At 45.9% G+C, this 11,811-nt stretch overlaps 1 protein-coding gene across 1 annotated transcript; it reads right to left on the bottom strand.

Moving 5' to 3' along the window:
* Positions 1–249: 249 nt before the first annotated feature.
* On the bottom strand, positions 250–5,305 carry LOC136462741 (T-complex protein 1 subunit eta). The gene is made up of 14 exons (XM_066461793.1): positions 5,171–5,305; positions 4,792–5,052; positions 3,875–4,000; positions 3,576–3,779; positions 2,860–3,029; positions 2,600–2,735; positions 2,393–2,509; positions 2,131–2,250; positions 1,945–2,043; positions 1,774–1,863; positions 1,433–1,514; positions 1,227–1,315; positions 1,066–1,140; positions 250–530 (listed from the first exon to the last, which is right to left on the bottom strand). Exons 1-14 carry the CDS (start codon positions 5,183–5,185, stop codon positions 432–434), a joined length of 1,683 nt encoding a protein of 560 aa, XP_066317890.1. The 5' UTR covers positions 5,186–5,305; the 3' UTR covers positions 250–431.
* Positions 5,306–11,811: the final 6,506 nt, after the last annotated feature.

The raw sequence follows: 11,811 nt of genomic DNA, 5'->3' as shown, positions 1-11,811 counted from the left end.
CGAGAATCACAAACGATCATTCCGTTCGGCTTACCCCATATCTGTTTAGCTTCTTTTTTTTCAGCTAAAACAGTATTTTTCTCTCGCAACATTTCAGCCAGAGTTTTTCAGCCAAGATTCAACAAGCCGAACGGGCCGAAATAACAAAGCCAATATACTAAAATCTGGGCCAAACAAATTGTAACCAAAGGCTCAGGTCTCCCTACTACTATACCACAACAGGAAAGCTACAATGATAAACGGATGGTGTATCTCTGAAACAAAAAGGCTGCTACTGCTTCCCAACCAAAAGCACACAATAATAAGTGCGTGTCCATAAACTCACATTACATGTGCAGTACGACACAACAGCACCGCGCAAAGAGGCAAAAAAAGAATCTGATCGACAAAGGTGATCAAAACATAATGTTACAGGATCAACGTGGCTCAGTTCATCGCCTGCGCATGCCCCTGCCACCACGTCCTCGCATTGCCCCTCCACCACGACCAGCCATTGCACCAGCTGCAGCCTCACCTTGTGCGCTCTCCGACTAGAGTATGCCACAATTTGAGGAAAGGAAATATGGCAATTAGTTCATGTGAAGAATCAATTGCTTTAAACAAAACAAATTGTTTGCAAGGAACATCCAAAATATCTAATAAGAACTTAGTGACCGTATAATTCAAAGTCACAAAGCCTTAAGTTAGGAGAAATGCTATGGTCTTCATCAACCTATGGTTTGAACATGTGCAATTTAAAGTGGCAATGTGGAGTCCTTTGCCTCCTTGACAGTCAAACCAATCTCTAAAAATGCAAAAGAACAAAAAGAAAGAAAGAAATGTTCTTTCAAGTACCGAATCTACTACGCTATTTCTATGATCATTTTTTGTTTAGTGATTCAGAACTTTAGAGGAGATAGATTGGATTAAACAGAACATAAGAGATGGCCTAACAATATATCATTATGGAGGGAAGAGGATTTGCCACAAGAAAATGAGTCTAAACTCCACTCATGAAACAAAAAAAGAGAGTAAAGGCATTGTTTTTTACTATAATGGACCCTAGACATTTGCATGCCTCCTTACCTTTGGGTTTTTCACTGTTTCGTCAACACTAAGAATAAGGCAGGAAGCTTCGGTTGCAGCATTTATAGCATTGATCTGAACAAAAAAGTTCTCAAGACATCACCATGTGAACTTAAGATACATGGATACCCTCAAATGAATGAAACCAAATGCGAAATTACCTTTACAACAGCAGGTTCCCACACAAAGTTCGCAAAGGAATCAGCAATTCCGCCAGTGTTTATGTCTACACCATAATTAGCACCTTCACCTGAACAAATTAGCCATGAATCACGCATCAGTAAAATAGATAGCTTTCTGCTTCACAACTGTACTATCATGAATAAAAGTGTAGACTAAGTTCAAAATAAAACTTAAGAAAACCAACCAGATGCGTGTTTCTGCCTGAGCTTATTGAGAACGTCAGTAGCGTCAAATCCAGCATTATCACAAAGTTGACGTGGAATAACCTGCAGGATGATTTTATTGAAAATGGCTAAATGAGTGGATACAACGTTGCACATATAAGACGTAACATGTAAGTGATCAGAAACAAATAGTTGATCAACAATATAGCCCTTTTTGACAGAACATTAAATACAACTTAAAACCAGCAGCAGCACATTTATTGTATCCTTAAGAAGTTAGTGGAAAGCTTTGAGTGCAGTGCATAAATAAAAGCACAATCCTGAATCCAGTAAGGAAAAGTATGGACCAGGAATATTGTACCTCGAGGGCTTTAGCAAACGAATTTACAAAGAACTGAGACTTCCCAGCAATTGTCCGCGCATGCTGCCTGAGATACTTGCTTATTTCCATCTACACAAAACATAAAAAATCAGCATAAAATTCTATGAACTGCTGAATCATTCATGTTGACATGTTGACCACCAGACATACATCAATAGCACCACCACCCGGCACAACTGTCGAGTTCTTAAGTGCTCTCCTCACAATCATGATGGCATCATGGAGACTCCGTTCAGCTTCCTCAATGAACTAGCACAGAACAAAAGAAATGTAAGGACATTCATAACATGTTGTTAAAAACAGATGATGGCTAACAGAAGTGTATCAATAGAAGACCTGGTCTGCACCACCACGGAGCACAATAGTTGCTGTCTGACCAGAAGGGCAGCCGCTAAATATGTTGAACCTTTCATTGCCTACTTGCTTTTCCTCGAAGACCTCACAGGAACCAAGTACCTTTACAAAAGAAAAAAAAAGAGAAAGAAATGAGCTTGCACTCAGCACCAGGTAGCTGACATTAACCCTAAATTTCCAGTCAACAATACATCAAAAAAGACAATTCAACAGATCACAAGCAAATAAAAAATGTCATGCTTACCTCATCAATGACATTATTTACAGAAGTTTGAACAGTTCCACCAGTTGCTGCAGCAACACGTTGCAAATCTTCTTCTGTGACACGACCAGCGCAGAAAATGTCTCGATCTGCGAAATACTGTATAGACCCAAATTATCTGAGATTGGCTGCAGAAGTACATTACAGAAGAGCAGAAGGTTATTTGGATAAATAAAAACATCAGGCTACCTGTGTTGCAAGATCACCAATAGCTAGCCGAGACAGAACTATCTTCGCTCCACTTTTCACACATTTATCCAGTTTGTCATAAATAATGTTCCATTCAGCATCAACAATTGATTGGTATTGCAGAGGGTCAGATAACCTACAGGTATGTTGGAAACATAGAGCCAGCATAAGCAAACATTGAAAAGCATAAACATAAGTAAAGAATGGAGCACACATTCTGTTCTGTAGCAGGTGGGGCTTGAGTGAATCAGTATGGATACCTGATCTCTGCATTTTCCTTCTCAGATTTCAATTCTAGTTCAATGTTTAACAAAAGAATCTTCGGATTCAGGAACTTCTTTGGTTGTTGCTCAAATCCAGCATACGAAAATGTCTTCTTGAACGCAACACCATTCACCAGAAAAGAATCTCTCATGGTACCTCCAGGAACCTAAGATACATCAAAATATCAGGAGTTAATGTCTTATAGTGAAAAATCAAATGTATACTATATTACATGGCATTCCTAGTATGAAAATCCTATAATCGAAGGGAAAATAAAGCAATGAAAAGCATCAGAGCTATTAAAAATTAATGGCAATCGGTGCTGGGTTCATCATTAAATTTGTAACATATATCCTAGCATAGTTTTTTTTCCCCTTAAACGAATTCCTTACATTCTGCATACTAAAAGCTTTGTTTTATGGATCAACCCTGGGAGCCTTGTGGAACAAAATCGATAACTAAACGGCTAGCTTATTTTCTTTAGGCAAAAATGGTTTATCTTATAGCTCCTGAATCCCAAGTATGTCCCTTCAACAGCTTAAAACATAAAGAATGGTACAACCCTTCTAGATGAAAATATTTGTTTACTTGATGCCCAGTAATCAATCCTTAATATCAGTTACAAAGTCAAATCAAAATGATATCAAGAGATAATATCTTAAGACTTTTCAACCCAGAACAACATCTTGGAAGTGAACATTGCAATAATTACCTTCTTAATCCCGATAAGATTAAGCCTGTCATCATTGCCAATGGCAAGGACAGCATCCACAACCATAGAAGCAAAGAATTCCTTTTCACCGCCTATAAGTTTTGAAGAGAGTGTTGTAGCAGCACACTTGGCTAGCAATGTTTTCTTCTCTTCAAGGCCTTTTCCTTCAATGCTAACTGCCAGCTCTTTAACCCTTTGAATTGCCTGACAGAATTCATGTTAATGAATAATGAACTTCAGAAAATAGTTGCAGAGAATCAAAAGGTTGGCTGTTAAGAAAGAAGATGGTAGTTACAGACCATATTGCCTGCAGTTCTATAACTGCGAATTAGACTGTGGGGGTGCACCCCATCCTCAATATAAGGTTTTGCTTCCTTCAAGAATTCTGCAGCTAGAAGCACCACAGTAGTTGTCCCATCACCAACCTGAGTAAGAAATTTAAGGTTGAGCTTAACATGCATGTCCAAGTTCCATAGTCCAACAAACATAAATCCAGCAAAAAAAAACGGAAGCCAAAACTGCAAGTCAATTATACAGCATCATCGCTTTATAAAAGGAACACAGAACTAGAGGTAAACTCAATTGTTGTGATACATAAAATTTGATGCTTGCAAATAAAAACTGCAAGAAAGATTAAAACAGAAAATAAGAAACTTCTGTGAATGTCAAATTCATTCGTTTAACGTAGGTTTGTACGACTCAAAGTGAAGCGACAAAGCTCTTAAAAGCCGGTGAAAAGAAAAGAAATGAAACAAATAATAAGAAAATAAAAAATACAACAAAAATGTCGTGGCACAAAATCTCAAAGACACTATTGCATTGAGCCAAATGCCTGTAGATAACACTGGACATATCTTAGTCCCAACAGAAGAGATCAGTGGGTTGGCTAGTAATGGATTTGGCCTGTCATCATTCCCACTATTCAAATTGCAATTCCTTGGCTTATGCCTCAACCGCGCAGACCATCCATGACTAAACTATGAATTTATGAGCCATTCCACCAAAATCGTGTGCCTATCACACCATAACAAACCGATCCTACTTCACTAAGATTAAATGTCACGAAATGGTTTAGGATTAATTGATAAGGGTTCTTATTTTCTTAACTGTCAGCCCACAGTGGCAACTACCATAGCCAAAGTAATGCAAAATCTAATAGATCGCAATGAGGCAGGTTTCCAGAGCTCCAGGTAAAGATTTGTATCTAGATGGATACCTCGGAGTCCTGTGACTTGGCGATGTCGACAAGGATCTTGGCGGCGGGGTGCACGATGTCGAGAAGGCGCATGATGGTGGCGCCGTCATTGGAGATGGTGACTCCGCCCTTGTCGTCGTGGATGAGCTTGTCCATCCCCCGGGGCCCCAGCGTGGTCCGCACGGTGTCGCCCACCGCCGTGCACGCGTTGATGTTGCTCACCACCTGCGCGCGCCCCTGCGACGTGTCCGTGCCCTCCTTGAGCAGGATGATCTGCGGTTGCTGCGGAACACCAACGAAAGCGTCAGCACGGCCATCAGGATCAGCGAATCGGAGCTTGCGTGCGAGGGCGGAGGCGCCAGCTGATTGGGGGTTAGGGCTCCGTGGAGGCGGCGCTTACCATCATCGACGCCATGGTTGGGGGCTGGGCGGAGCTAGGGCTTCAAGTGTGAGAGAGGGGAAGAGATCTGAGAGGAGACGGGAGTAGGGTTTTGAGGTTTCGGCCGAGGTTTTTTAATGGAAATCCTGGCGTCCGTCTGCCGCAGCGCCACAAGCCCACGACAGCCTGGAAGCTGGTAGACTGGTAGCGTCGAGTCTGACTGGTGACGGCCTGGTGGGCTCCTCACAGTTTTGGGAATGATCCATGGTCCGTCGGCCCATCTGGGCCAGATATCAGGCCCATGTCTTTTCCTCTTTACGTTTGAGATTTTTCAAGTTTGAATTCAGGTCCTCCCAAATGCCATCCCTATTTGCCTGGGCATCGGGGAGCGTCCAGCCCTATTTTTTCTCCTACAACTAAAAAGAATAAAAGTAAGACTATTTTTTCGTGCGACTTTTTTTTTGTCGCTCCTCCTTCCCGTCCGTGCGATACCGCATCACGCGCAACACTCCATCCTCCCCCCGCCGCCAGCCTCGCACGCCCGCAGCCTCCCTCCACGCTCGCGACCCCTCCGTGCCGATCCATCTCCTTTCCAGATCGGCAACGCGATGGCGGCGGGGTGACACGGCGCTGCGGCCCCCCGTGGCAGACGCCCACCTAGAAGACGCTCACCACCCGAGGCTTTGTAAAAAGGAAGGGGCGTTCTCCACTCGCAATCCCATGGTGCGTCGCCCTCGCTCCTCCGTCCCTCTCCATAGCCCATCGCACATGCCCTCGCCACCGTCGCCGTCGATGCCGCGCCACCCCTGCTCGACCCTCGTCGCGGACTCCGATGCCGCCCACCCCACACCCAACCATCGCTGAATCTGAGGATGCTCCCACTCCCGACGCCGGTCAGATCCCAACGGGAACATGACGACGCCTCCAAGACTGTGCAGCCATTCGATGTCCTCCGATTGGCGCCCTACGACTCCAATAAACTGCTCAACATGGCCACGATTTTCAGCACCGGCAACCATGTCAATGCACCTTTAGCGCCGGTACGTCTCCCACTCGGTCTCTCATCTACAGTGCGTAGCTCCAGGATCCTGATCAGGTTTGTGTTTCTCGCGCCTAGTTCCACATAATTTTGTCGCTTCAGTACAAGTGTTCATGGTGCACCGCCACCGCCACCGCCCCCTTCGACTGCTGCTCTGATTCGCCCGGCGCCTGCTCCGTTGGCCCTGGTCGGCTGGCCAGGACCGTGCGCCGCCCTCACCCAACAAGTTGTTGGACGTCTGAAAGCTCTAGTTTAGTTTTGGTGAATTGATAAAACCCTAAGTGCTAACCTAGTTTATCAAAAGTGATTATGAGATAGGTAGCACTAGTCCAAGTGGTGGAGCAAATGAAGATCATGACATGATGATGGTGATGCCATGGAAATGATCAAGTGCTTGGACTTGAAAAGAAGAAAGAGAAAAACAAAAGGCTCAAGGCAAAGGTATAAATGGTAGGAGCTATTTTGTTTCGGTGATCAAGACACTTAGTGAGTGTGATCACATTCAGGTTCAATAGCCATACTATTAAAAGGGGTGAAACTCGTATCGAAATACGGTTATCAAAGTGCCACTAGATGCTCTAATTCATTGCATATGTATTTAGAATCTAGTGGAGTGCTAACACCCTTGAAATGTTTGTGAAAATATGCTAACACACATATGCACAAGGTGATACACTTGGTGGTTGGCATATTTGAGCAAGGGTTAGAAACTTCACCGGCGGAGTGTCTACCCGTAAAGTACAGACAGTCTGATGGTGCCACCGATGCCCTATATAGAAAAGATGGACGTCACTGTAAGTGACCGGATGCTGGTCTCAGTTGGATCGGCACGTCCGATGAATGGCAGCAGAGGGCACGCTGTTTCAGTCTCATGACCGGACGCTGGCACAAAAACTGATCGGACGCTCAGGGCCTGAGTCCGGTCAGTCTGACGTATGATGATGTTGAGTGACCGAACACTGGGTGTGTCCGATCGAGCATGATCGGACACGTCCGGTCATGATTGAAAGGATCAAGATGCCTAAGAGGGGGGTGAATTGGGCTAATTCTAAATTTTCTTGCAATAATCAAATCCTACGGTTAGCCCAATTAACCCCTTATGCCTAGAAAAGTGTTTCTATTGATCTAACGTACAACGGACTTAAAACCTATGTTCCAAACTTACTCTAGCATAGCAATTCTATGAATGTAAAAACAAGTATTGAATTGCTCAAAGTAAAGGCTCAAAGTAAATAGAGAGAGAGGAACGTAGCGATGTTTTACCGAGGTATCGGAGAGTCGCCACTCCCCACTAGTCCTTGTTGGAGCACCTGTGCAAGGGTGTAGCTCCCCCTTGATCCGCGCAAGGATCAAGTGCTCTCTACGGGTTGATTCTTCGACGCTTCGTCGCGGCGAATCACCCAAAGCCGCTCACAACTTGAGTTGGATCACCCACAAGCTCCGCCGGGTGATCACCAAGCTCCCAATCACCACCAAGCCGTCTAGGTGATGGCGATCACCAAGAGTAACAAGCACGAACTCTCACTTGACCACACGAAGCCTAATGAGAAGATGGATGCACACTTGGCTACTCTTGATTCACTAATGAGGCTACTCTCTTGGATTCTCAAATCTCAATCACCTCACTAGGACCTTGCTCTTCTTGGCACTCACAAACGTGTTTCTTAGCTATTGGAATGAGCAAAAGTAACTCCATACACGAGTGGAGCTTCTATTTATAAGGCAGCCTAAAAAATGAACCGTTATGAGCTTCTACGGGGTGACCGGACGCTCCGGTCATGTTGACCGGATGCTCCAGTCAGTTCAACCCGTATTCCAGTGATAATGTGTTGACCGGACGCTGGCAGGGTCCGATCACCATTGATCGGACACGTTCGGTCATATTAAACCCTCACTGAAACCTTACTGTACTCGACCGGACACTGAATCCCCAGGGTCCGGTCAGTACTGACCGGACGTGTCCGGTCGTAAATTCCCTTCTCTGGAACCTTACTGGAGTCGACCGAACGCTGCCTCTTAGCATCCGGTCACTTGACCTCTCCAGCGTCCGATCACACCGAACGCAAACTCTTAATCAAATGAACTGACCGGACCCTGCGGCCAGCGTCCGGTCGCACCGGAGCTAGCGTCCGGTCAGCATTTGACCCTCCATTCACTTCCAACTCTCGAACATATGTGAATGAAGTTTGCTCCATAGGATCATAGAGCTGTTGTGGAGCTACCTAGTGCTAGTTTTAACAAGTGTGCACCATACCTAACTCACTAGACTCACCTAGGTCAAGCTACCCATCCATACCCCCCTTAATAGTACGGCCAAAGGAAAAACAAAGTCCTAAACTACTCTAAGTGTTACTCCAACTCCAATCGACACTTAGAACTAGTCATCCTTAACCTTGTCGTCCATCCTTTGAAAACTAAAGCGATTTCCATCGTAGGGGCATGACCACCTTGATTGCCCAATTGATCTCCATTACCATGACCTAACTTAATTGCCTCTACAAAACACACGTTAGTCATAGTAATCTTGTATTGTCATTAATCACCGAAACTCAACAAGAGGCCTAGATGCTTTCAATCTCCCCCTTTTTGGTGATTGATAACAATACGACCTCGAGTATGTGAAAGAGTGAGGTTTTTTACGGGCTTGGTTCATATAAGCTTTTGTCGATAAGAACAAAAGAGTTAGGCAAGCTTATATGACCCAAGCCAACACAATGTACTCAAAGAATATGAATTAAGCATGAGTACAAGTAACAAAGCTCATTTGCATCGGAGTATAAACGAGGAAGCAAAGACAAATGAGCATAGCACAAGTGATATGACATAAGGAATTCAAAGTAGAGATCACACATGTCATAAATCACAATCACGTAGATATCACTATCACATAGATATAATAATATGCATGAAAGTAACACATGAATGCATAATAGTAATAGTGTATCACACAAATAAAAACTCCAAATGTATATAATAAGCTAATACTAGATAACTAGCTCCCCCTAAATGTCACTCCCCTGAGTCTACGTACTCGAACCCTCTCCCCTTTTAGCGTCAAACACCAAAACCTAAGGGTCGGTCGGCAGGGCTGCAGCGGATGAGCCGAGCGCTGAGGTACGTGGAGCAAGTCGAAACTGGGCGTCATCATCATCTGACCCTGAGCTCTGTACTGACTGACCCTCTGTGGCTGGAAGCATCGCTGAAGCGGTCTGGGTCTGAGCTGGGGCAGGTGCTGCCTGTGAAGCTACTAGTATATCTGTCGTAGGATCAGAAGATACGATAGACGAAGGGAGCCTCTGAGTAGTCATGACAACTAGAGCTGCTGTAGAAGGACCGGCGGCATGCATATATGGCGGTGTAGGCATGCCTGTCAACTCACTGAAGGATGCTCCAAGACTCCTAGAGACTGACGTGTCAGGCACAAATAGCGAGAAAGACTGATCCGGTGAGAAGCCCATATGATATGGTGTGAACTGTGGGGCAACCACTGGAGAGGACAACTACTAGGACACCTGAACTATGGGTGAAGCAAATGGAGCTGGAGGCTGTCCCTGACTCTGAAGCCCACTGGGCTATACTGCTGGAGTCGTCGTAGTGGTTGCAGGCTGAGCAAGCTGGGGCAAAAACTGTGGATGTGGGGCCCCAAGTGCTGTTACTACATGCTGCATAAATTTCATAAGCTGCTGCTGCATGAGTAACTGCTGCTGATGCATCTGCTGCTGCTGCTGAAGGAGCTGCTGCTGCCGCTGGAACTCGTCCTAACGAGCCTGAAACTGTGCAAAGTTGGAAGCGGTCTCCTAAGCCTGTCGTGCCTGATCCTGCTGCATGCGCTCAAGAATAGCAATCATTGCAGGGTCCATCTATGGTGCAGGTGGAGCTGAGATGGAATTATCGGCCTCTACATCATGTCTGTGTGGAGGCATATGAGGAATCGGCAGATAGTCATCATCTGAGCTGTCACTAGACTCTGTCACCTCCTGCTATGCCTCAAGCTACTCCTCCTCAGTAGCGGCTATGCCACTAATGATCTTGTCCTACTGAGCTGCTGACTCTAGAACATCTGGACGATGGCTAGGCTGAGTGGGTGCCTGTGGTGTGCTGTGCTTGATCCTCTGTGCCATGTTATAAGCTGGAAACTCAGTGGTGGCACTCTTGTACTCTACAACCATCTCAGGGGTCCTAACCTACACAGCCTTAAGCATCAAGAAAGTGATCCAATGTGCATATGGGAGCTGCCTACGACCCTTGAAGCCCTCAGCTATAGTATCCTCCATCTTTGATAGAAGGAGGTCCCAAATATTGAACACGGTCTGCTGCATCAGGGCATTGAGGAGCCAGAGCTATAGGCGAGTCAGACCCTCTCTGTATCCCAACCTAGGAAGTAGTGTCCTTCGGATGATAGCCTCTAGCACACGAGCTGTAGGAGTAAGGTCACTAGGGTTCCTCCTCGACCCCTTACCAAAGGGCTCCATGAAGCAATGGCGCACAAGATCTGTTGGGGGCACCATCCCTCCATGAGGACGCCTGGGAGGCTCCTGCTATCCATAACATACCTCATGCAATCTGACAGGCTGATCCTATAGCCTTAGTATCTCCCAGGCCCTAAAACTCATCACCCTGTAGTCTCTGCCGTTGAATGCAAAGTGTATGAAGTTATGCTGCGGGTCAACGTAGAGCGAAGCATAAAACTACCGAACCCAAGATGGCACATACAGTCCAGTCCGGCCAATCAGATCTGATAGCCTCAACAAATATGATAAGTAGAGGTAGATATGCTCTCCGGCTGCTGCCACAATAGACTCTATATTGTAGACTCTCTGAGATCAGAAGATTGCCCCACTGTTGAGATAAGTATTGTAGAAATCTTCCTGGAGCGATGTATAGAAACCCTCTACTGCTCTCTCATCCCTCCTCGGAGGGAACCACACCTCAAATTCAATAAACCTCAGCTGCCGAACCTGCCTGGCCATGGTGGCCCTCAAGTCAAGATGTACCACTAGAGGCAGACCCTGTGGTCAAGGCGATGGGCATGAACCCCTACGCTGTGTAGCTGGCCTCGATGGAACTATAGCACTGGTATGACTAGAGCGACATAACTGGGGTGCCTGCTCGGTCTCCTCGACCTGCTAGCCCTCCTAAGTCTCTTGAGCTGGCTAAGGCTCTGCTGGTGGGGGCTACTGCTATGGCTCCTGCTGGGACTCCTCCTAAAGTCGAGACTCCTCAATAGCCAGTCGATGTCCTACCATCATGACAGTCTCAGGTGGACCACCATGATGACGCTCAACCTCCTCAACTACTACCCTCTGTGCTGGTGTGAGCTGCGAATCTACAATGACAACACCACTGTGCGTACCGCCTCTCTCAGCACGCTCTGCTGCCTCAGCAACTGCTACTGCTCTCACTGTCTCTGTGTCGGGGTACTTGCGCTTCTTAGATGTAACCTGCTTCGTTGCCTTGCCTTTGGTTCCTGTGAGCAAGCGAGGCCGGGGCCTCCGATCATCATCTCCTAGACCACCACCAATGTTCTTGGTGCGAGCCATCTGATCTGACAAGAGAGAAACTACCGCTGATAAGACCAACTGTCCACTGACACTCTCGAGGCTTGGCCTCGATCCTTACTCGT

This window comes from Miscanthus floridulus, chromosome 7 (genome assembly GCF_019320115.1).
Source record: "Miscanthus floridulus cultivar M001 chromosome 7, ASM1932011v1, whole genome shotgun sequence".
In the NCBI taxonomy this organism is placed as follows: domain Eukaryota; kingdom Viridiplantae; phylum Streptophyta; class Magnoliopsida; order Poales; family Poaceae; genus Miscanthus; species Miscanthus floridulus.
This window is presented reverse-complemented; position numbering and strand designations above follow the sequence as displayed.

Excerpts from the sequence above, each read along its gene's own strand:
- LOC136462741 (XM_066461793.1), bottom strand. Across the intron at positions 1,864-1,944 it reads CGGGTGGTGGTGCTATTGAT|ATGGAAATAAGCAAGTATCT; the intron begins GTATGTCTGGTG and ends TGTTTTGTGTAG. Across the intron at positions 1,515-1,773 it reads CGTTTGCTAAAGCCCTCGAG|GTTATTCCACGTCAACTTTG; the intron begins GTACAATATTCC and ends ATCATCCTGCAG.